At 41.8% G+C, this 25,239-nt stretch overlaps 1 protein-coding gene across 2 annotated transcripts; it reads left to right on the top strand.

Moving 5' to 3' along the window:
• Positions 1 to 4,162: 4,162 nt before the first annotated feature.
• Positions 4,163 to 24,623, top strand: LOC311060846 (alpha-tectorin). 2 transcript variants are annotated; one of them, XM_084079193.1, is made up of 25 exons: positions 4,163 to 4,177; positions 4,800 to 4,860; positions 4,953 to 4,967; positions 6,865 to 6,980; positions 7,364 to 7,639; positions 7,965 to 8,060; positions 8,241 to 8,406; positions 10,870 to 11,270; positions 11,397 to 11,973; positions 12,084 to 12,667; positions 12,833 to 13,400; positions 13,489 to 14,084; positions 14,170 to 14,327; positions 14,894 to 15,294; positions 16,672 to 16,868; positions 17,218 to 17,613; positions 17,944 to 18,227; positions 18,537 to 18,814; positions 18,966 to 19,085; positions 19,599 to 19,783; positions 21,141 to 21,301; positions 21,641 to 21,892; positions 23,008 to 23,167; positions 23,419 to 23,521; positions 23,684 to 24,623. In XM_084079193.1, the coding sequence occupies exons 2-25, from the start codon at positions 4,830 to 4,832 to the stop codon at positions 23,785 to 23,787; spliced, it is 6,225 nt and encodes a 2,074-aa protein (XP_083935319.1). In that variant the 5' UTR covers positions 4,163 to 4,177; positions 4,800 to 4,829; the 3' UTR covers positions 23,788 to 24,623. The 2 variants fall into 2 exon arrangements, with proteins under 2 accessions (XP_083935319.1, XP_083935320.1); XM_084079194.1 differs by lacking the exons at positions 4,163 to 4,177; positions 4,953 to 4,967 and having other exon boundaries at positions 4,815 to 4,860.
• Positions 24,624 to 25,239: the final 616 nt, after the last annotated feature.

Genomic DNA, 25,239 nt, shown 5'->3' with positions numbered 1-25,239 from the left:
ATGGTATACATGGGCCAAAAACGTGTTTGCGTGTGGACGAACCCCCCCAAACGCAAATGAATAGCTACGTTTTTTAAAATACCCAGATACGTGTGGACTAGTTGTCGCCACAAAGAAATAAAGAACAGATCAAACAGGAGTGCGCTATGTTCCCTCATGTTCCCCTGATTTATCCTGTGTACAATCACACCCAGCTCACAGTCAAATTAGTTTTACTCACGCCAGGTGTGACTGCTTTATTATTAGGCTATTATTGTTCGATCAACCATCACCCATTCTGCAGTCTGCAGTCTCAGAGTGGTTAACAAAAGATGCCAAAAATGTGACTAAAAAAATCTATTGTGTATTTTTGTGTCAAAAGTCCTTAAAAGTCCAATCTTAATTGAAGCTGCAAGCAGCGATGAACGGTCCTTGCAGCTCTGTCCACGATAAAGTCTGTATGGCAATCAGCTGAAAAGTTAGGCTATAGCTTAAGCAATTACAGCCTGTCCCTATAGGCCGTCTAAGTGTGCCTTGCAAGTTTAGTAGATTTTTGATGCTGGGAAGTGGAGTAATGGCTGTTTAAAACCCAGCCAATAGGAATTGTAGATCGGCTATTTTCACTTCCTGTTTGGCGTTGAAGTTTGACGCTTCGCCATGGTCACGCCGTTTTACAAAAACTCAAGCTTTTGATAACTTTTCATCGTTAAGGTCTTTTGTGTACGCTGAGTGAATTTGAGGCGGAGGAGTTCGTTGAAGTACAACACGTGAAAATGGCGTGAACGGTTTAGGTCATGGCTCCAAGAGATTCTTTTGTCAGTCGGTACATGATACAGGTGTGTACCAATGTGCATGCATGTAGGTGAAACCGTATTGTCGGGCTTGAAGCACAAACTTCTGTAGGGGGCGCTATTGAGCCATTAGGCCACGCCCCCTTTTGGACAGGGAGCCAATGGAGCGAGGCTTAAACTGGAGTAATGTGGTCTCGCTTCTTTGTCCCAGTGAGGAGACGGGCAGTGGCGTTTTGGACCAGCTGCAGGCGCCTCAGCAATGATTGATCAATGCCTATATATAAAGAATTACAACAATCCAGTCTTGAAGAAATAAAAGCATGGATGACCCTTTCGAGGTCATTTTGCGAGAGATAGGGCTTGATCTTGGCTAGGAGTCTGAGGTGAAAAAAGCTGGTTTTAACGACCAAGCTAACCTGTTTATCTAATTTGAGTGCTGAATCTAGAGTGACACCAAGATTTTTGAGTGGTGCTAACCACTCCTATGTCTGACTTTGTCTGTGTGTATGTTTGAGCACGACCTCATCATGACCTCAACAGCTGTGGCTGATTGCAACACAAAGATGCAACCAGTTACACTAATTATACACAAACAGGAGTGCAACACACACACACGCACGCGCGCGCGCGCACACACACACACACACACACACACACACACACACACACACACACACACACACACACACACACACACACACTTTTGAGTAAAAATACTTAAACTGAGTAAAAATACTTAAAATGAGTAAAAATACGTAAAAGATGTTAAAATAAGTAAAAACACGTAAAGCCACCACTCTCTTCACACTGGGTGTGATTTTTTTTACAGAGGAGTGATTATATGAGCTAAGGGGACCAAGGATGACGGGGGGAGGAATGGGAGAATCGAGGCCGAAAATTATGATATTGATAGATAATATCTATTAATGATGAAAGTAATGAATAAAGACAGAAAGAAAAATGAGAAAGGAAAAACAGAGAAAAACAGGTGCAGATAGAGGAGGGAGAAAATAAAAGGGAATGGATATAATTCCCTTTTCAGTTTAATCACTGTTGTGTACAAAATTGCAGACTTCCCAAAGGTCATAATAGACCTGAGGGAGCGGGAAGGGGCGTGGCCGTGAAGGAGGTCCGAGAAGGTTTAGCAAGATGGGACTGCATTCACAACTGAGTGCCAGAATGATGACTCAACACTGCATGACCAAAGCATGTGAATGAGAGTTCAAATAGGAAAAACATTGATAAAAGTCCCTTCCCGTTTTTGCACCTCCAGCAGAGAAAATACATCTCATATCAGTTATATCTTTGATATGCTGACCCCTCATAAGCCTGAGCGAATCCTTAGATCCTCAGATGAGGCCCTCCTCAGGCCTTTGTCTCCCGGGCACATACTGTAGGCTGTGAAATGCATTGCCGGTGCAGCTATAGTCACTTCTGAAAACCTACCTCTACACCAAGTGTTTTTAGCGGTGCCAGCCGCTCTACATTTGACCGAGTGTGTTTGTCCGTCCTTATGTACGAACACGGCATCAACAGCTGCACGGTGCACCTGATTGCAACACAAAGATGTAACCAATTACACTAATTAAACACAAAACACGCACAAATTTGCGCCTCAGCAATGATTGATCAATGCCTATATATAAAGAATTACAATAATCCAGTCTTGAAGTCTTGAAGAAATAAAAGCATGGATGACCCTCTCGAGGTCATTTTGCGAGAGATAGGGCTTGATCTTGGCTAGGAGTCTGAGGTGAAAAAAGCTGGTTTTAACGACCAAGCTAACCTGTTTATCTAATTTGAGTGCTGAATCTAGAGTGACACCAAGATTTTTTTACAGAGGAGTGATTATAGGAGCTAAGGGGACCAAGGATGACGGGGGGAGGAATGGGGTAATCGAGGCCGAAAATTATGATATTGATAGATAATATCTATTAATGATGAAAGTAATGAATAAAGACAGAAAGAAAAATGAGAAAGGAAAAACAGAGAAAAACAGGTGCAGATAGAAGAGGGAGAAAAGAAAAGGGAATGGATATAATGCATTTCAGTTTAATCACTGTTGTGTACAAATGTTTGCAGACTTCCCAAAGGTCATGCTAGACCTGAGGGAGCGGGAAGGGGCGTGGCCGTGAAGGAGGTCCGAGAAGGTTTAGCAAGATGAGACTGCATTCACAACTGATAAGCCTGAGCGAATCCTTAGATCCTCAGATGAGGTCCTCCTCAGGCCTTTGTCTCCAAGGCAGATATGCTGTGAAATGCATTACCTCTACACCAAGTGTTTCTAGCGGTGCCAGCCGCTCTACATTTGACCGAGTGTATTTGTCCGTCCTTAAGTCCGAACACGGCATTAACAGCTGCACGGTGCACCTGATTGCAACACAAAGATGTAACCAATTACATTAATTAAACACAAAAGGGAGACAGTGCAACACATGCGCCACTTATGCACATACACATACATAGGCTGGCTCAGCACACGTGCACGCGAATTTGTGCATGTGCGCACACACACACACACACACACACACACACACACACGCACACGCACACGCACACACACACACACACACTAAAATTACCGATCTACAATTGTGTACTTGAGTACTAATACTTAAAATGACTTACAATGAGTAAAAATACTTCAAAGTAATCCAAATGAGTTAGAATACTTAAAAGTACTTAAAATGAGCAGAAATACTTGAAAGTCATCAAAGTCTGTAAAAAGTTACACATTTACGTAAACATACATATAAGTTACTAAATTGTGTCCAAATACTTAAAAGTAACAAAAATACTTAAAATAAATAAAATACATACAAATAAATAAGTATTTTCATCATAGATTAGATCCTTAGTTGCGTTAGAGCCTCAACAGCACTTCATTTATTTATTTATTTTCAGTGAAGGGGCATTATTCTATTACATTTTCACATTTGTTTATTTCATTCTGAACATTTTGAACTATAGAAAGTTTGTTTTTGGATTTTCGTGAGGCCTTTACGGGAATTGAATATGAGGAAGCAAATTTGGCTTTTGTTTCCGATAATCCCTTCATGATGAGAATCTGTGATGAATTCTTTTTACTGGTTTAGCAAGATGTTTGTGCGACTGTAGCATTCCACCTGCTATTATAAAATGCTCTGTCAGCTCAGTGGCTGCAAGACTGCTGACTCGAACACAATACAGGTAACTGCTCTTTATCTATTAGCCTGAGAAAAGCAAATTAATGTGTGAATTCTTGTTGTTGTTGTAGTAAGTGTTATTATTATTATTATTATTATTATTATTATTATTATTATTATTATTGTTCTATGCCACAAGTTGTTCATCATTACTGATGCTAGTGCTGTCAAATTTATCTATGAAGCCATCAAAGCTGCAGCATCACTTGGAGACACTTAAAGGTAAGGTAAGGGATATTTTGGGGTTAAAACATTAAATGTTAAAACATGTTAAAACATTAAAGCTGTATATTCTGATAGTAATCATTGCGATAGAGCGTTTGTTCAGTGACAGGGGTCTCTACATCTCTCCAGCTCTTTAATAAACAAGAAATACCTTTTCAGGTGGGTTGCAAATTACAGCCAATCAGGAACCCATTTATCAGTTTCAATTTCATAATGTTCCAGTTCCAATTTTGTGTCATCGCTTCAATTTCACTTGTTAATCCTTTATCCCGTATGAGTTCTCTCTCCTGATTGGATGAAATTTGTATCCCGACCCGTTTACCAAAGAGCTGGACAGACGGGGGAGACCCCTGTTAGTGAACAAACAACTCTATAGGATGATTATTATCAGAATATATAGCAATTTAACACTTATTTTAACAAAAATAAAAACACTTACCCTACCTTTAAAAGAAAACCTGTGGAATACTTCAAAACCATAGTCTCAAACCTCTCAATGGCCAGCAGACATTAATGAGACAATCCCCTAATTATGGTGAGCTAGCTTTGAAAGCCTCGACTATAAGATCTATGCTAACAAAAATATGTATTCTAATAATTTGACCAATGTTCTTAACAGGCTGGTGAATAGGCTGGAATTCTACCAATCATGTTGCCTGTGTTGCTTTTAGGGATAATAAGTAAGTACATTATTGACTGTTCTGGAAAAGTAAACTACTGTTATTGGTGTGTATTTTCTTTTCGTTTATTAATTTATTTCTTTACTTTGCAGGTATGGTGGCCTCTGGTAAGTTGAAATCTATCTATTCCAGCAGAACTATGCACAGGATAACATGGATAAAATATTAAATGTATTAAGACATATACATCAAGGGAATCAAACAGTAACATTAAAAACATAATTATGGAAAGGCATTTCTATAAGATAACTAGATAGATAGAAATAGAGGTATTGTGTGTGTGTGTGTGTGTGTGTGTGTGTGTGTGTGTGTGTGTGTGTGTGTGTGTGTGTGTGTGTGTGTGTGTGTGTGTGTGTGTGTGTGTGTGTGTGTGTGTGTGTGTGCAATCTGTCACCAATAAAAGTGGCAAATAGTATAAAGACTTAAAAACATAGGTAATGTATGTGGTATAATGTACAATCTATCACCAGTAAAAATGGAACATACTGCGGTAGGTGTACCACGTATCAAATGTTATGGATCATTATACATACAGGCATGTGTAGTATATTGGTATATAAAGTATAGTGGTATTGGTAGGTAGTAATTAAATATAAATGTAAATACAAATATAGGCGCAGGTTTAATGTACAATCTACACCAACCAAAAACTCAAGCTTGATTGAGTTTTTCCTCAGACAGGTCATTCCAGAACCGAGGAGCCCTGACAAGGTCTAATGAATGGTTAATGGTCTTGAGCCTCGACTCCGGAACAACCAGCAGGCTACTGCCTCAGGCTGGATTAACTACTTAAGTAGCACTTAAGTAGTACTTAGTAACTACTCTTAAGTAGTTAATAACGTAAAAGTGTAAGGGGGGGGGGGGGGGGGGGCTCACCTACTGTACTAGAGTTATGAAGGTGATGAAGTGCCTTATAAGTGTGTGAAAGGGCGTGTAAGGGCGTGTACTGGATTTGGTTCCAGTACACGCTCAGAGTTAAATTACTCTGTGAACTCTGTGAACCAATGCCAATATACTTTATATACCAATATATTACACATGCCTGTATGTACAGTATACTGATCCATATCACAGTTGATACTCGGTATATACATACTTACAGTGTTACAGTCATCAAAAAGTAATCAGTAGTATCCTAAAACAGACAGGCAACAATGTTTAGTTGTAGGAGCACCTTGTTATAGCAGTTCAAAGTTAAATATGATGGGTACAAACGCTGCAAAGAGACATGTTCAATATTCACGCCTGGGAAGCTGGCAAGTGATCATGTACTTGTCACTGCACTAACCCCTGCTGATTGCTTAGGGATCTGGGGTAGATAGTGTGAACCTAAGTATGTGCATGGTTTTCCCCAGTGAAACTGATTGGTTAAAAAAATAAGACTTTAACTGTTTCAGTGGAGGCACCTGGTAGGCTACTCTGTCCCCAGGCCAACAGTGGGGGTTGACAGCAATGGGAACCGCATCACACATGGGGAAGTGACTAAATTGGGGGTGAAATGGGCGGAAAACACTAAATTAAATACAAAATTGTCACCCTAACCCTTACAGTGTACAGTATATTATTACTATTTTTACATTTATCATTAAACATACATCTCCCCCTTGCGAACGTTATCGAAATTTGGATATGAGGAAGCAAGTTTTGTTTTGATGAATTCTTTTAACTGGTGTAACAAGATGTTTGTGGGACTGTAGCAACACATTCTCACAGATATAGGGTATCAGACACAGGTGACTACATCTATCTACAGTATTAGCCTGAGATTTAGCCATGAACAAGGAAATAATCATGTTGATTTCCTTTATATCTGTAAATAAGAAATTAGGCATCCATGCAATATTGAGTATGTTACAGTATAGATTTGTACAAAAACAGTAGTATCTACCGTATTAGCAATGGTATTTTATAGAGCTTTTCCAACTCAGCACTATACTAAACTTAGATATTTGTAATTAAGTTATTAGCATAATTGTGATATCACCTCATTTTTGTACACTCTAGTACCACTCTACCCTAGAAATGGAACCTTACTGCGGGGAGTGGATGATGGGAGCTCTCCTGTCATTGCCCTACAAAGAACCTTTTTCTACTTTGGACAAAGATATCGTCAGATATACGTACGTATACAATTTATGCAATTTGCAACATTATATTTTTTTTGTATGGGACCTGCTGTCAAGAGTGGCAGTATGTTTTCTTTGTGTATTCAATGATTACAGGTGATCAGCAAATAACTCTCTGTAGCCTACTAAAATTGGGTTGTAAAAATGTGTACATTATGTAAAAAAGGAAATAAAGCCATTAAATGCAGTGATTATGTGATTTGAATTATTGTAGTCAGTTCTAGTCAGTAGGCTACACTGCACACACTTGTGTTAATTAAGTAAAATATTGTATGTTTTTAAAAGGATGTGTCTTTTGATGTAAAAATAGCACAGCCACATCTGTAAAATATTAATTTTGTTTGTAATGTTTGTTTTATCCACTAATTTGTTTTCAGGTTAACACCAATGGACACCTTACCTTTAACAATCCTTTTCGCTCGTATAGTCCTCGAAGGTTCCCGGCTGGGGCGAGAGATCTAATTGCTCCATTCTGGACAGATTTGGACAACAGAGGAAATGGTGAAATCACATATCAGCAACACACCAGTGGCAGTATCCTTAATCAGGCTACACAAGATATTAATCAATACTTCCCAGGCCTGGGTTTCTCTGCCCGTTTGGTGTTTGTTGCGACATGGTATGAGGTGGCATACTTTCCCAGATCAGGCACTGTAAGTATTTTATTATTATTATTATTATTATTATAATTATTATAATTATTATTACCCTTATTATTATCCTTATTATTTACCCTTATTATTATTATTATTATTATTATTATTATTATTATTATTATTATTATTATTATTACTATTATTATTATTTTTAATTGCATGAAAGGTAAAAGTCATACTCCTCCTGTATCAATCATGAAAATGTAGAAGAAACCAATCATAATTTGGGCAGATTTATTGGCAAATATAAATTAATGACAAATGTATTTACTTAACAAAATATGACAGAAATAGTATTTATCTTTTTCTTTTCTTTTTTCAGCGCACAACATTCCAAGCAGTGTTGATCTCTGGAGATCAGTACTCATTTCTACTGATGAATTATGGAACTATAGCCGAAACTTCTCGCCGTGTACAGGTAGAACAATTACATTTTTATTTATTTAAATGTATTTTTTTTTTTTTTTTTTAACTTTTCTGCTTTCACAGCTGCTGTCAGCAACACATGAGCGCCTACTTCAGAACCTGTGTGCACATTAGTGATAATATTCACCTGTACAAAACTTCAACCAATTAAAATGTGTATGTGAATTCCCAGGCTGGCTACGACACGAGCTCCTCCACACACCATTTCACCATTCCTGGATCATCCTTTTCACAACACAGTGACGGTTTCTCAAATTTAAGTAACGGCAGCAATCTCGGCGTCGCTGGTCGTTGGGCTTTTCGTGTTGACCTGGGATCCAGTGGCTGTACGTTTAATGGTAAGACAATACACAAATACAATCACAGCCTAACCTCTGCCCAAATCTGAAAGCAACTTACTTACTTCCTGCCTTTTAATTTGAACGTTTTCTTTGCTTAGTTGTTAGCTTTTTAACTAGTTATTCTCCTAATAAAGTTGTTTCTTTTATTTGTTCTGTTTTGTAAAGCGACTTTGAATACCAAGAAAAGCACATTATTAATTTGATGTATTATAATAATAATTATTATTATTACGGGGCCAGGCTTCCAGCATGGACCCGTATTGTTATTCGCATTATTCCATTTCTTCTTCTTCTTCTTCTTCTTCTTCTGCCGTTTTTGCCAGTTCTGGCTGAACCGTGCATACGCTTTTTATGAAACTCGGCCATATGATAGATGGTCATGAAAAACGATCAAAAAATAAATCTCACAATCTTTCGTCAAAAGGTGGCGCTATAGCACTCAGTTGAAAATGCCAACTTTGAACAGGTACAACTCATGCCCTGTTTTACCTACAGCCATAAAACTTCAATACACACATGCGTCTCCTCATGATGAACAACTTTCACGCTCTGACTTTTGACCTCTGACCCTTAGATCTCCCACCATTTCGAATTATATGAAAAACAGTTAAAACCTATCTCCTCCTGGGATTTTTGAGTAATCTGCACGAAACTTTTTACACATGAACTTTGGACCTATACCAAAAAACGTTTGCAAAATATCTTCCATAAGTGAAAAAATGAAGCTTTAATGAGCCAATGAATATTGCAGTTTTATGACAATTATTCATCTGCCCCTAACACATACATGCAGACTTACCATTCTTTGAAACTTTGCAGAAATGTAAAGGGCCATTCCAAATATCAGTGAAACCAATCTTACTCCAATTGGTCAAACGGGGGCGCTATAGCAATTTTTTGAAAATTGAAACTTTAAACAGGCAAAAGTCATGCCTCGTTTGGCCGACAGCCATTAGACCTGCTTACACATGTGCCTTGACTAATGAGGAACACATCTATCACGTTGACCAGTAAGCACCGCCCTTAGATTGTCCGCAATCTTGAGCAGTTTGAAAAACACTTAAACCCAGGATTTTTCAGCTATTTGCGTGAAACTGTATGATCAGCGTGATCTCTTTTTTCATAGGTTTGTCTGTTGGTCCAATAGCGTCCCGCTTAAGTGTATGTCTCACAACCTCAAGGTCACAGGTTCAAGCCTCACTTGGTGCAGACTTCATCTAAGTTGCATTTCACACAACATGACTATCAATGAATACATTTGCAATTGTTAAAGATAACATGAAATACTTAATTGAGTGTTTTTTACATATTACATTGTGAAAATAGCTGATCTACAATCTCACAACTTTTCAGATAGCAATGAGAGTATTTTTTTTTTCAATGTATAACATACTTCATTGTGAAAATAGCCGATGTACAATCTGACAACTTTTAATGGTTTGTGAGCTTGTAGATCGGCTACTTTCACTAGTTTTGGTTCTGAGGAGATTTACAATTTCTTCAATGGTAAATGGTTTGTGAACGAGTGATCTTAGTGTTAGTGAAACAGGGGCTTGGGTCATGACAGAAGGCAAGAGTTTGTGATCCTCAACAGACAATATCAGCCTGGACAAAGCTATAGCACTATAGGTGGTGTTGCAGCTACCTAAGAGTGCCTCACGACCGCAAGGTTGCCGGTTCAAGCCTCACTTGATGCAGACTCATTTAAGTTGAATTGCAAAAAACATGACTCAATCTATTCCGTTTCCATGGCTCTCTCTCTCTCTCTCTTCAATCTATTCCGTTTCTATCTTCAATCTATTCCGTTTTCATGTCTCTCTCTCTTCAATCTATTCCGTTTCTATCTATCTATCTATCTCTCTCTCTCTCTCTCTCTCTCTCTCTCTCTCTCTCTCTCTCTCTCTCTCTCTCTCTGTCTCTCTCTCTCTCTCTCTCTCTCTCTCTCTCTCTCTCAGAGGGTCGGCTATAGCTGAGTGGTTAGTGAGCCCGCCTAGGGAGCCAGAGGCTCTGGTTGCCCGAGGTACGATTCCAGGCCAGGTCAGCAAATGTGTCAATGAAATTTGTCCCTGAGCAAGACTCTTAACCCCTAATTGCTCACAGGCCCTCATTGGAAACAAGACCGCAAGGACTTTCATGAACTGACCTGTTAAAGGAATTTTCTTTCTCTCTCCTGGCCCCGTATTATCGCTGCTTGCAGCTATATTTACCCTTATTATTGTTATTATTATAATAATTATTATTATTATTACTACTGAGTTGGCGTTCCAACACTGATGATTATATGTAATATACTGTGAATGTTAATCAATGTGATGTAGGGTATGTGTTCCACTTTAAATACATTGTCAGTGATTTAATCCTAGCTTTGGACATTATCATCCATCTACCAAATACAAGGTTGTCTGTTTAATGTTATGAAACCTGATTGACCTTATCCTGTCCTTTTGATTTGTTTTCAAGGTTCCCCTGTCCAGTTGGGTGACTCCTTCTGGAGTGACAACACTTGCCATCAGAGGTGCACCTGTACCTCAGCGGGCCTGCAGTGCCACAACCAACCCTGTTCCTTCTCCCAAATCTGCCGTCGGGACTCTTTCCAGTTCTCCTGCCAGACGGTACGGAGACGCACCTGTACCATCGCTGGCGATCCTCACTACTACACCTTTGATCGTCAAGTATTTCACTTCCAGGGCACCTGCACTTATGTCCTATCTGAGCAGTGTGGCCGTGATCTGCCCTACTATCGTGTGGAGGGCAAGAATGAACACAGGGGCAGCACCCGGGTGGCGTGGACTCGACTAGTCAAAGTGTTTGTCTATGATGAAGTTATTGAGCTTGTCAAAGACCACCGTGCTGAGGCAAAGGTTAGTCATTTTGTTAAGCTTTTTTTGCTCGAAGAATTTTAAAAACACATGTTCAGTTAAAAATCACAAATTTTGTTCGACAATGAAGCATACAGTAAATGTGCCTTTATGCTAATTTACCTGCAGGTGAATGGAACCTATATTGCCACACCGTTCTCCCTCCATAACAACAGTGTCCACGTCTACCAGTCAGGATTTTCCGTGGTTGTCAGCACTGATTTTGGCGTGCTGGTATCCTATGATGCCTACAGTTATGTCACGATCCAAGTGCCCTACGATTACCAGAATGCCACATGTGGCCTTTGTGGGAATTTCAACTTCCGCGCCCAGGATGACTTCCGGACCCGCCAAGGCCAGGTTGTGAGCTCCGATGTTGTTTTCGCTAATAGCTGGAGGGCGTCAGGGGATGACGATCCTGGTTGTGGACCCAGATGCGGAGGCCTGAACTGTGCTGCATGCACCTCGGCTCAGACAAATCTCTACGGCAACAATGACCACTGCGGCATCCTCCAGAACCCATCCGGACCCTTCGCTAATTGCCATCGACAGATTCCCCCACAGACATATGTGGACAGTTGTGTGTATGATCTATGTGTAGGAGGAGGGTACCAGCCCATCCTGTGCCAGGGCCTCAGTGCTTATGCCAGACAGTGTGAACAGCATGGGATCCAGGTGAACAGATGGAGGCAACGCGGCTTCTGTGGTATGTATGAACTACTTATTATGTCAACCACAACCACACAACAATGTTTTGCCTTGGGGAAACATGTCAATGATATGAATCTCAATAAATGATTGTCTTAATTTGTCTAGAAATCTCCTGCCCAGCCAACAGTCACTTTGAGCCACGCGGCACTGGGTGCCCTGCGACTTGCGTCAACCCCAATGCCCCCCAAAATTGCCCCATTCCTTCTCAAGAGAGCTGTATTTGCAACTCAGGACACGTCCTCAGTGCTGGGGTCTGTGTCCCTCTCGTTCAGTGTGGCTGCACATTTGAAGGCCGCTACTACAGTTCCGGGCAAGCTATCATCCTGGACAATGACTGCGGGAGGAGCTGTCGCTGCAGTCATGGCTCCATGACCTGCCGCTCTCACGGATGTAGTCCACTCGAGTCTTGCAGGGTGGAGGATGGGGAACGGGGGTGCAGACCTAACAGCTACGAAACATGCTGGGTGAAGGGACCACAGTCCTATCGCACATTTGATGGACTGACGTACGAGTATCCTGGAGCTTGTCGATTGACCCTCGCCAGGGTGATGGGATTGTCCCAGCACCCTCACTTCTCAGTGACAGCAGAGAAGGTCCCCAGAGGCCGAGATGGTTTCGAGCGCTTGTTGAAATTTGAGGCTGAGGGGACCCAGGTGTCTATTGACATAGGAGGTAGCAGCAGAGTACTGGTGAGTATTTCAGTTGCAAAATTGTATTTAGAACATAATGACATATTCTGCTTTGTATTTTTATATTTAGGGGCTTGTAAAATCCTGAGTCCTTGCCTTAAGTAATGCCTGTATAAGTTATTCCCCCTGTAAATCCTTACACTCAACCCATTGTTTTTTGCTTAGGTTGATGGTCAGGTCATTGGACTTCCATTTACCACTGCGTCCAACCGAATCCGCATCTTCCACAGCAACGTTAACAGCATCATCATCCACACCTCTTTTGATGTGGTCATACAAGCAGACTGGCCTCACTTGGTGCGTGTCACCGCGCCCAGTGTCTACAGCGGTTCACTCGGTGGACTCTGTGGTAACTACAATGGTCATCGCCATGATGACTTTCGTACACCCAATGGCATTCTGGTCAACAGCTCTCAGAGTTTTGGTGACAGTTGGCGGGACGGCTCCCTGTCAGCACACTGTGTGGAAAGCGGCGGGCAGACTCGTGAGAATCCGAACAGCGCAACAAATTACAATTCCACTCAATACTGTGGCGTCATGACATTGACAAGTGGGCCATTCGCCGTATGCCAGGGCAGGGTGGACCCAAGCGACCATGTAGAGGAGTGTGTGGAGGACATGAGGGAGGCCAGAGATCCGACTGTAGCTATGTGCGAGGCTCTGCGTGATTATGCACTGCTGTGCCAACAAACTGGCATCACCTTAGGGGCCTGGAGGAACACCACAGGCTGTGGTAAGAACATTGTTCTTGCCCTTTCCAACTACATTGTTCATTTGATATTGATCATGTTCATGACTTAAGTGCTTTTCTCTTTTTCCAGTGCAAACATGTCCATCTAACAGCCACTATGAACTGTGTGGAACCTCCTGCCCTTCCTCCTGCCCCAGTCTGTCCTTCCCCTTTTACTGTGCCACCGTGTGCCAGGAAGGGTGCCAGTGTGATGATGGCTTTCTGCTCAGTGGCAACCAGTGTGTGCCAACCATCGGCTGTGGATGCCAGCATGAGGGCCGCTATCGGCAAGCCGGTGAGAGCTTCTGGGCTGGAGAGGAGTGTCAGAGCTACTGTAGCTGTAACGGCACCACCGGCGCGGTCCACTGTACGCCCAGAACCTGCGCTCCCCAGGAATCCTGCCGGGTGACAGACGGTGACTATGGCTGCCACCCAAGTCCCCATGGCACTTGTTCTGCCTCTGGGGACCCTCACTACCTCACCTTTGATGGCAAAACGTTTGACTTCCAGGGAACCTGCCGCTACGTTCTGGCGACCGTGTGCAATGACACCAGTCTGCACCAGTTTCAAGTAGATGCCAAGAATGAGGCATGGCGAGGATCCCTTGTTTCCATCACGGCTGAAGTGTTTGTCAGTGTGACGGGCTACCAGGTGCACATGTCAAGGGGGAGACGTGGAGAGGTGCAGGTAAGTTGGGAGTAATTGCAATGTTTGTACCATTACAGAACTTCCAAAATGTTACTAATCAAAATGATTTCAACTTTCCTTTAAGGTGAATGGCGAGTCTAGAAACTTGCCCATTCTCTTGGATGGTGGTCGTGTGTCTATATATCTAAGTGGACATCGCACATTTGTCGATACTGACTTTGGGCTCAGTGTCAGCTATGATGGGTCAACTTGGGTGTCCATCTCTGTACCCTCAAACTATAGGTATGTTTCACGTATATCTTTGCTGTTAATTAAATGTCTTGCTCTATATGTTTAAACAATAACAATTCAAGTCTGTAAAAGTGTTAGCATTTAGCAAACATTAGCAACAGACAACGAAACAACACAAACCTACATAAATCCCCAGTTTTATGGGAGCAGCGACAGCTCCGGTCGATGTGTTCCTCACCTCACCTCACCTCACCATACCTGCACCGTATGCTCTGCCCTGATAAGAGAGCTGATAGGTGCGGAAGAGAAGTAGAGACAATCTGCTGCTAGTCTCTTGCAGCTTGTTTGTTAGCAACCTATTCATTTTAGCCAATAAATAGGTCATGTAGTTGCTCAATATTTAGTCATTTCACATCTCCTGCTGCTAGTTGAAATCTTTCTTTTCATTATTCACTGCACTCGTTGACACACCATGTCAGGCTGTCACTCAAAACTATAATAATAATATAGTTTTGGCTGGTATCACACTTTGTTGACACTTTCAATGTCTGCAAGACAATGTACAGTATATCTATCTACTGATTAAAACCATTTGTTTTGACTCATTTCAAAAACAGTGGCAAAACATGCGGACTGTGTGGGAACTTCAACGGGAACCGGAATGACGAGTTCCTCACGGCCGACGGAGTTGTGGCCTCATCTGCCACTCAATTTGGTAATGCCTGGAGGGTGCCCAGCAACCACACCTGCAGTGAAGGGTGCGGCGCGTCCTGTCCCCGCTGTCCCAACGAGGCGCCCTCTAGGGCCCAATGTGAGGTGATCCGAGCCTCTGAGGGCCCCCTCAGTTTCTGCCACGGCGAGGTGGACCCGACGACTTACTTCAATGACTGTGTGTTCGATGTGTGCATTACGGGGAACAGAGGCCAAGATGTGCTGTGCAGAGCTATCCAGACTTACGTCAGCGCCTGTCAGTCTGCCAACGTTAGAATCTACCCTTGGAGGCAAAACACTACCTGCAGTAAGTTAAACCACTAAGACCTGAGGCCGATTCTACAAATCCCTTCTAAACCAGTAGTTCTTTCAAGATTTTTCAAAAATGTTCAAAAATAGCAGATGTACAAGCTCGCTGCGCGGCACGAAGGGAAGGGCTGTGAGATTGTATATCTGCTATTTCTGAATAGCCAACGCTAAAATCTAAAATGACAAAGATGCTTTCCCGCTTTTAATGGATTAACAAGTTAGTACTCTGGCACCCAAGACATCTGGTTAAAATGTTTGTAAAATAATGTTCTTGGCTCAGTACGTACAGTATCAGTATATCAGTGCAAATGCAGTCAGACAAGGATTATTAAGATGCCATCAGATGGAAGAATAAACTAACCTTCTTTACTGGAAGTCCTTAATCAGCCACGCCTACTTTAGAATATCAGTGCAAATGCTGACAGACAGGTTTTTTAACAAGCCTTTACTGGAAGTATTGTATCAGCCAAGCCTACTTTATAGTATATAGATACTGTAGTTAGATACCTGAAAATGTGTCGCCCAGAGGCAGCACAGCAGTTAAGAGTTACAGAGTTACAGGTAAAGAGGTTAAGAGAGGTAAAGAGAAAGAAAGCACTGTTGTATACAGCAATACAAGGCAAGAAAAAGAAAACAAGAAGCAGAACAGAACAGAACAACAGTATAGTACAATATACTGTATACACAGATAAAGTGTCCATTACAGTCAGTGCAATGCTTTTCCAGCACTATGCAGGAAAGCAACAATACAAGGTTACAGTGTCTCATCGTATCCCGTCCCACAGTCAGTGCAATGCCAATCAGAAAAAGTGTCCATTTCAATCAGTGCAACGCAAAAGAAAGTGACAGTGTTTACAGTGGAAAAGAAAGTACAATAACCATATTCTAAGAATGTCATTAGAGGTCAGAGACCTTCTCACATCTAATATTCCAAGTTTTGTTACGGTAGACCTGGCAGAGCGACCATTGTGTGTCTCGTTGTAAATCCTCGAAGCAACTGGCAACTATCTCATACAGTTCCACCCCGGGGAGGTGAATTTGTTATTTCCTCTCTTGCTCAGGCGCTCCACTATATCTAGGTGGAGGGGGTGGGAGGGATTCTCCATGATGGCATCCCGTTTCCTCGTTGTACGCACCTTAGGCAACTCCTCCACCCCCTCTCCGCCTTCCTCACCTGCCCATTTAGGAAGGCGGGCTATATCAGTATAACAGTACAAATGCAGTCAGACAAGGCTTATTAAGATGCTATCAGATGTAAGAATAAACAAGCCTTCATTACTGGAAGTACTTTATCAGCCAAGCCTACTTTATAGGAAGTATGAAACATGCCTACTCTACAGTATGAACTAAACCTTCCTTACTTTCTCCCTCGCAGGGCTTGATTGTCCAGCAAACAGCCATTATGAGCTTTGTGGCACAGACTGCGGGCACACATGTGCCAGCAGCATTGATGCTAGCTGCGAGCAAGTGTGCTCTGAGGGCTGTTTCTGTGATGAGGGTTATCTCAGGAGTGGAGGCCAGTGTGTCCCTGTGGAACTCTGTGGCTGCCAGTACGACGGATTCTACTTTGGGGTAAGTTTGCATTCCAGTCAGTTCCTCGTATTTTCTTTTCACTATGTCCACTTAAAGCTCCACTTCATAACTTTTTGATAACTATTATGTCCCATACAAATGATAAGTTGCATTTTAAGCAACAAATCCCACCCTTCCCTGACTGTGTAGTCTCAGGGGTTTCACTGCTAGAGGCTTTACTGTCTTATTTGGTAGGGTATGACATACACACTTTAACCATTGAAAAACAACAATAATATGAAAGTTCAGATTAAAATATTAACAGCAGCCATTAATGTGATTTGACCAGGATGATCCACACACATTTCTGAGTGCAGTGTGCTTCTCTCTTTCCCTTAACATGTTGCAGGCTGGGGAGTCTTTCTGGACACCCGGTTGCTCCCAGCGATGTAAATGCTTTGCCCCGAATGATCTGCGTTGCTCTGCTGTGTCCTGCACCCCCACGCAAGAATGCTCTATCAAAAACGGCCAACTGGGCTGCTTTGATGCGTTCACCACCTGCACTGTGTGGGGGGACCCCCACTATGTCACCTTCGATGGTGCACTGGCTCATTTCCAGGGCACGTGCTCTTACATCATCAGTGAGAGTGTGAATCGCACTGGCACTGAAACTGGGTTCAGAGTGGTCGCGACTAACAATCACCGTGGCAGCAATCACGTGTCATTTGTGTCAGCAGTGGACATATACCTGTCAAATCAACAAGAGACAGCCTATATCAGGATTGGAGCCAACAGGATAGTGAAGGTAAATTCATTATTAAAGGGAAACTCAACCCTATGCCACTTTTTAGTGACTTATTTTTTGCTACCAAAGGGTAAAAGTAATCTAAAGGCCTAGGCTGAGCTTGGGACACAGCAACACAGCTGCTAGATACAGCTGCTAGATATTGTAATAACATTGTAATAACATACTCTACCACAGATTGGTTCATTAAAATGACAAATTAATAAATAACAGGATTGTAGCTTCAAAGAGCATTAATAGGGTATCTAAATCTATTTGTGAGCACTTATATCAGTGTAAGCATAATTAGCTGAATATTCATTATCAATGTTTCTCTCTCTTATATTCCAGGTTAACAACACTGATGTATCTCTTCCTGCCACTGCAGGCAGTCTAGCTCAGGTGGAAAGTGCTGGATCTTATGTAGTGGTCAACACCCGCGATGTGATTGTCCAGTTTGATGGCCGTAGTACTCTGTTGGTCAGAGTGGGTCAGAAACACCGCAACAGAGTTGTTGGCATGTGTGGTAACTTCAACGGTGACCCTGCAGATGACAAAGCCTTGCCCAACGGCACAGTGGCACAGACTGACAACGGTTTTGGTGATGGCTGGAAGTCTCCCACAAGCCGTTCTGGGTGAGCCAGTGTATCAACTGATATTTTCTGTCAACACATTGCATCACGTATAACAATGTGAAAAAAGATAACTGAATCCAGAAGCAGTGTTTGAGAGTCCCCAAAAAAGAAAGAAAACAAAAATGTAAAAAGCAACACTTTAGACAGCAGACGCGTAAAAGCTAATTCCTCACACAACAGCGTCGATTACAAAAAGAGCTGATCTTCCAATTAAAACGTGACATATCGTGGTACTTTTGGACAAGCGACACGGCTGTAGGATGAAATATAGATTAGGCTTAACCTGAGCCTCTCCATATCCTTGTCTAGATGTGGGGCCACAGATGACCGTAGCGGTGGCGGCATAGAGAACTGTCTCTTCAATGAGGAGTACTCACAGCTGTGTAGCATCATCACCAACACAACTGGCCCGTTCAGCACCTGCCACCTGCCCTCTGACCCTCAGCCATTCTTCACTTCCTGTGTCTATGACCTCTGCCTCTACACGCCGGCCAATGGCATGCTGTGTTCTGCTGTCTCGTCCTATGAGAGAACCTGTGCAGTCTTGGGGCTGGAAATCCCCCAGTGGCGTGCTGATTTGCAGTGTGGTACGTAGACACTGCTTTGACAAATTGCCAAGATAACACAAAGAAAGATTAATGGTTTGGGGAAAAAAACTCTTGTCCCAGATTGGACTGTAAAGGTATTTTCCACTTTTTCTTACCCTGTCGTGTTTATTTTATGTCTCCATGTCTCCAGCGGAGACAGACCCCTGTGAGGAGCTGGGCTGTGTCGAGCATGAGTGGTGTGGGGAGAAGGGTGGCGTCTACGGCTGCTTCTGTGATGAGAACCACCATCGCCGCAACAACGAGAGCTACGGTACGGTACAGGTCACAATGAACAACCATGATGAAACGTCTTTCAACATATGATTTAACAGTTAACAGTGCTGTATGGATTGTCTGTTAATTACATGAATGCAGTTGTTCTGACAGTGGTTGTACTGCATGCCAAGCCAGCACATCAGGGCCCTGAGACTTGGGAACAATCTACTTGGGGTGTAGAGGTTTAGGAGTCTGAAACACTCAAGTATGACGTTTTATTAATGGCATGATGGGGTCTGAATGCAGTAGAGTGTAGAATCCTTATTAATCCTCAACAGGAGATTCTTGCATTTGGACGTGTGCAGTGGTGGAAGAAGTACTCAGAATTCTTACTTACTCTAAGTTAAAGCAGCAATACTAGGCTACAATATAAAAATTGCCTTGAAAGATTGTCAGAGGAAGGTAGAGATGTGTGCTTTACACACCTTTCTAGTTGTAGCAGTTGTTTTTGTTTGTATTATTACATTATAAAATATAATATACATTTTGATCTCTCTCCCGTACGTAGATTCCTTTGTCTCCTGTGCCAGTAGTGCTGGCAACATGTCCCTGTCCCGCTGCCAGCTGTTTGAAGCTGGCTTCCATCCTGAGGTCCTCCACCTCAAGGACTCATCCTGCAATGGGACTCTCCAGGACGGAAGGCTGGTGTTCCACTTCGATAACAATGCCGAGCAGTGTGGGACAGTTCTCACGGTAAAAAGGACCAAAGTCTACAATGTTGTAGTTACAGTACTTTTATCAGCGCACTAGGTCAGGCCAGCTTGTGATGGACATTTCCATCTATATTGTATTCTTACCACGGACATGCAAAACAAGTGATCAATAATATTACCAGAAACACATACATAGGCCTAGCCCCAAACGTATGCAGTACTATGGACTCTTGATGTGCCATAGTGTCTACTCTATTCTACTGCGCTACACATTTTAAAACGAGCCACTTAGCTTTGTTTTGGGAAACAAAGCTACACACTCACAACACATCACGGCATTTTGTGAGCTTGTAGATCAGCAATTCTATTGTATTTTTAGCCTAAAATGGCATGCCCAAAATTGGGATGTCAGACTTAAAGTGATTAGCTATACTGTACTTTAGAAAACCTGAGACTGGGAAGTTATCCACTGTACTGGTAGGGCAGTCCTGAGACAGGCATTAAATGTGGCATGGTCCATGTATATTCCATGTTTGGGATTTCAATAATTGGGTCTTATCAGTACAGACAGTGCTTCCATCTTACATTGCAGGAGCAAAAGGGCCACTTAGTTGCAAACATGTCCGTGGCAAGAATAACACTCAACAAGCATAATCCATGGAAACCCTTGATCCACAGCCTCACCACCAGACCTCCCCCTCACCTCTGATCAAAGTTAGGCACCTTTGCATCAAACTATTGTGACACTGCATTCCTTTAAATCCTGCCATGCCCTTCATGGACCACTGATCATGTACATACCGTTTTCTATTGTTCCATCTGACAAACTATAAAACTAGTTTAGCTGGTAGAACTTCCTGTCACCTCCTCTCCTCAAGTAACACTGTCCTCTGAAAAGCGATCTGTCTATATAGAGCGTGCCAAAAATCCTGAAGGGGGCGTCAACAAGTGTATTTTGGTAGCAGCGGACATCTTTGAGGGGTATAAACCAGGTTGACTTAACATTGCCCAAAACAAACATGTCTGCGCTACTATGCCGCGCCCCCCGGTGGTGACGACGCATTGGCACGCTCTATACTGTAATAACCATATGAAGTATAATACGCACCCATTCACCTTTGTCCATGTACGGACATGTTGATGACCCCTGCACTAGGTACCTGTCTAGGATAGGATTCATGCTGTATAAAGTATATAGTTTTTACTTAGTACATTGGCTCGAGTTCAAGGCTTTAAGGAAATTCAAATGTATTCAGCGTCTGATGAACACATTAAATTAACCTAAAAAAACAACAACCTGCCAGCTTATACTTTTAATCTTATGCTTCATCACATGACCCTTTAGTTTTAAGTATAAATTTGCACCCCTAATACACGTTTGTCATTTCCCCTGACAGAGCAATGGGTCCTACTTCATGTACAAGAATGTCATCCAGGGTGAGGTGGACCCCCATGACACGATCATCAGTCGTCAGAGGAACATCCACCTGCCTTTCAGCTGCGAATACCCTTTGACCCAGTCTCTGTCTATGGCTGTCGGCATTAACCCCGTAGAGAGGTGAGAGCATTACCATCCCATTATCCATGACCCATTCCACCACAACCCCCTTATTTCCCATAAATCCTTCCATTGGAAGGCAGTACATGAATTACTTTGTGTGCCAGCTAACATCTCTGACTGTTGGCCTCAGCTTCATTGGGGTGTGAACCAAGACATTTCCTGATATTTTTTAGATTTGAATAGAGATACTGATGCATTTACCTTTTTTTTGCAAGGGCTGATAGGCCTACTGATTAAACACAAGTGTTGTGTTGCATCAAATTAGTCGGTTTTCAATATGTCTTACCTTTTAACTTTGATCACCATATATAATTTATTTGGTTGTTTTTTCTGTAGCATTGTGTCCAGGAGACTTCCATCAGGGATGGGCCATTATCGTATGAGAATGATCGGATTCTTGGACGCCGGCTACCGTTACCCCTACACCGGTGACAGTAACATGGAAGTGGAAATAGACCAGAGGATGTACATCGAGGTGCGATCGGAGGGAGTGGACAGACAGCAGATCGCCACTGTTCTGGACTCCTGCTGGGCCACGCCTGTGAACAGCCCCGACTATCCTGTCCGCTGGGATCTCCTTGTTAGAGAGTAAGCGATTTAAGAATTTCAGTTCAATTTTATTATGGTGCCAAATCATAACAAGTTGTCTCATGACAAGTTACATAATACTGTAAAGCAGAAGCCCAACATTCCCCCCGCTGAGCAAGCATTCTCTTTAACATGAAGAAACCTCAACTAGAACAGGGATTCTCAACTTGTTGCCAGGGGACCACTGGTGGGCCGTGAGCTTATTGCAAGTGGCCCCCAAATAATTGGCAAAATACCAAGATTTTAATGATTGATAATGTAGCATTATATTTAAAAAAACGATGTAAAAAAATGACATGGCATTCTTTCACCGATAAATGGGAGCTTAAAGTGTACTATGTTATTTATTGATCCAAACCGGAACACAATCAATTCATTGATCATTAAAACAACATGCTCTGAAAAAGCACGCATCTCACCCATCAGGTTTCAAGATTTTCATCCAGAAAAGGTTGAGAATCACTGAACTTGAACTAAAACAAGGCTCAGGGTGGGGCACGACCATCTGCCAGAGGATGTATTTCATAGTACCTGTTTATGAAGATAAAGCAACAGCAGGGGGCAGCACATGATAAACCACAGAAGACAGCATTGCTCATTGTAGTTAAGCCTTCATTCTATGATGATGATAATATCATCATCATAGAGCATATTATGCTCAGGGCCTTTAAATGTGATAATATGTCTTCTTAAAGTATACTGTGTATACTGTGATCCAAGCCGGAACACAATCAATTAATTGATCAAAATCAATTAATTGATCGTTAAAATAAAATGCTCTGAAAATGCACGCAGCCCACCCATCAGCCCAACCATCTGCCAGAGGATGTATTTCATATGAGAGATAGGCTACTGTGTGATTTAATGTGATGAGTATTAACACTGTAACTGATCCCTTGCACCTCCTGCACAGTAACATCATCAGTGTTATTTTAACTGTGAGTTTGTGTGTTAAAAAAACATTACATCGTAATATAGTACAGATATCCCAAGGCAATTTATAGCCCATAAACACTCGTCTTCTCTCTTTCAGTCCTACTAGTATTTAACTCCTTGATCTACCTGTCCTGCTAGATTGTTTTGTAATAACTGCAACATTCTTCCCTGTGGTCCAGGTGTCCCAATGAAGAGGACACTACAGTAGAACTGGACATGAATGGTGACTCCGACGTGGCACGTTTCTCCTTCAGGATGTTCACCTTCAAAAACTTCTCCACTATCTACCTGCACTGCCAGATCCACTTGTGTCTGCTAGGCCAGCAGGACTGCACTGCTGTAAGTATCAGAGTGTGTGTGTGTGTGTGTGTGTGTGTGTGTGTGTGTGTGTGTGTGTGTGTGTGTGTGTGTGTGTGTGTGTGTGTGTGTGTGTGTGTGTGTGTGTGTGTGTGTGTGTGTGTGTGTGTGTGTGTGTGTGTGTGTGTGTGCGTGCGTGCGTGCGTGACACAGTTTTGCAACAAATTCTACATTTGTGTCTATGAGCATCGGCTAAATGTCTCAAATATGAATGCTACTGTACTTCCCTGCAGCACTGCTACCCTGGCTACCACCAAAGACGACGCAGGGAGATTTCCTATGACATTGCAGGTGTCTCACTGGGGCTGGGACCATTAACCTTCAAGCCGAGTGGAGGTACAGTTATCTTATCTTGATGACGCTTCTCAGATATGACATACAGCAGTGTTGGGGTACATCACCCCAGAACCTTCCATACAGCACCATAAATGTATAAATCCCATACATCTAGTATTTACTGTAGAGATTTAATAGTATTTTGCTTTTTTCCTTTTCCAGGTGAACGGCTGGTGAGGTCTGTGTTAAGGAGTGGCACTCCCAGTCACTTTGCATCCCTGCTGATCCTGGTAGTTACTTCACTGACTGGTGCAACCCTGGCTTAAGAAAAGAACACACACACACACACAGACAAGCACTATATGCTTAATATATTCAGTAGATATCCAATAATAACCAAGTGTGCAGATATAAGACATTATTTTAAATGATTGCATTATCTTTCGGTTATTTTCAAACCTTACTTGGTTTAGCTTGCATTTTTATTGTTTTGTTTTAATTTAATGTAAAAATTGTATTATTATTAATAAAATTTGTATTATTAATTAATAAAAATATTTTTATTGGAGAATAACAATTTTAACATTCAGCCATTAAATAATACAGCTTTCCATAGATTTTCTTTTAAACAAGACATTGACAACAAAATAAAACACAATATCACAAATTAAAAATAAAATATCAGTAAACAATAAAACAGAACAAAAAACAGACAAATAGAAACACTTAACATTACTCCCTCCCACCCATCCATCCACCCACCCACACACTTATTAAATGTAATCGTATGATGATGGTGATGAATGATGATGATTATGAAAATGATGAAGTAAACTGTGTGATAATTCTGTAATTGTTACACAATGCTAGCAGTTATAGTACAGTATGATCTATTGAGTACCTGTTCATGAAGATGAAGCAACAGTAGGGGGCAGCACAAGATAAACCACAGAAGACAGCATTGCTCATTGTGGTTAAGCCCTCACACTATGATGATGATATGCTCAGGGCCTTTAAATATGATAATATCTGTTCTTACTAAGGATTAATATTTTTAATGTTTATCAATATATCAATATATGTGGGGCATTCAACTCTTAGCTTCAGATTTTTCTGAGCACTGTATCTTTCAAATAACAAATAAATTGCATCTTAAATGATAGTTGATCATTACCCAGTAATTTATTTGACCACTTAACAGATGGAAATGAGTATATGGAAAAACTCAAAACACTCAAACAGGACACATAGTGTAACAACAACCAAAATCCTAACCATTGATATACAAAAGCTCTCATTTGAGATGAAAGAGCCTGTCAGTGATACAGTATGTCAGGTTGAGTTTCTCTCCCTTTTGTAGTGAACCTCCATTGTCGGGGCCAGAGTTGGGGCAGACAATACTGGTATCCCCTGTGTCCTCTTGTCTGGTGAGGAAATTCATCACTGTCCGCCAATGTGTCCTGAAACAGTACAGAGTGAGACCCGAGACATAACAATGATTATCACACACCCACAACATGGGATTTGTCATTGGTATTATGTTATGGTACAAATGCGTCAAAAGAGTCATCGGCTTCCAATACTTCCAATACTATATCTTATGGACACATTCATTTACATTACATCACATTAATGTAATTCAATTAGCACACAGTCTTATAAAGACCACCTTTTGCAAGTGCAATCACAGTATTGACCATATTCACATGGAGGTAATTTGGTATTATTTCATACTCAACCGGCTCATACTCATACTCAAGGCGGGGTCATCCGGGGTC

This window comes from Gymnoscopelus microlampas (assembly GCF_963454915.1).
Source record: "Gymnoscopelus microlampas genome assembly, chromosome: 14".
Lineage (NCBI taxonomy): Eukaryota > Metazoa > Chordata > Actinopteri > Myctophiformes > Myctophidae > Gymnoscopelus > Gymnoscopelus microlampas.
Note: the sequence above shows the minus strand (reverse complement) of the source record. Positions and strands in the feature narration are given on the sequence as shown.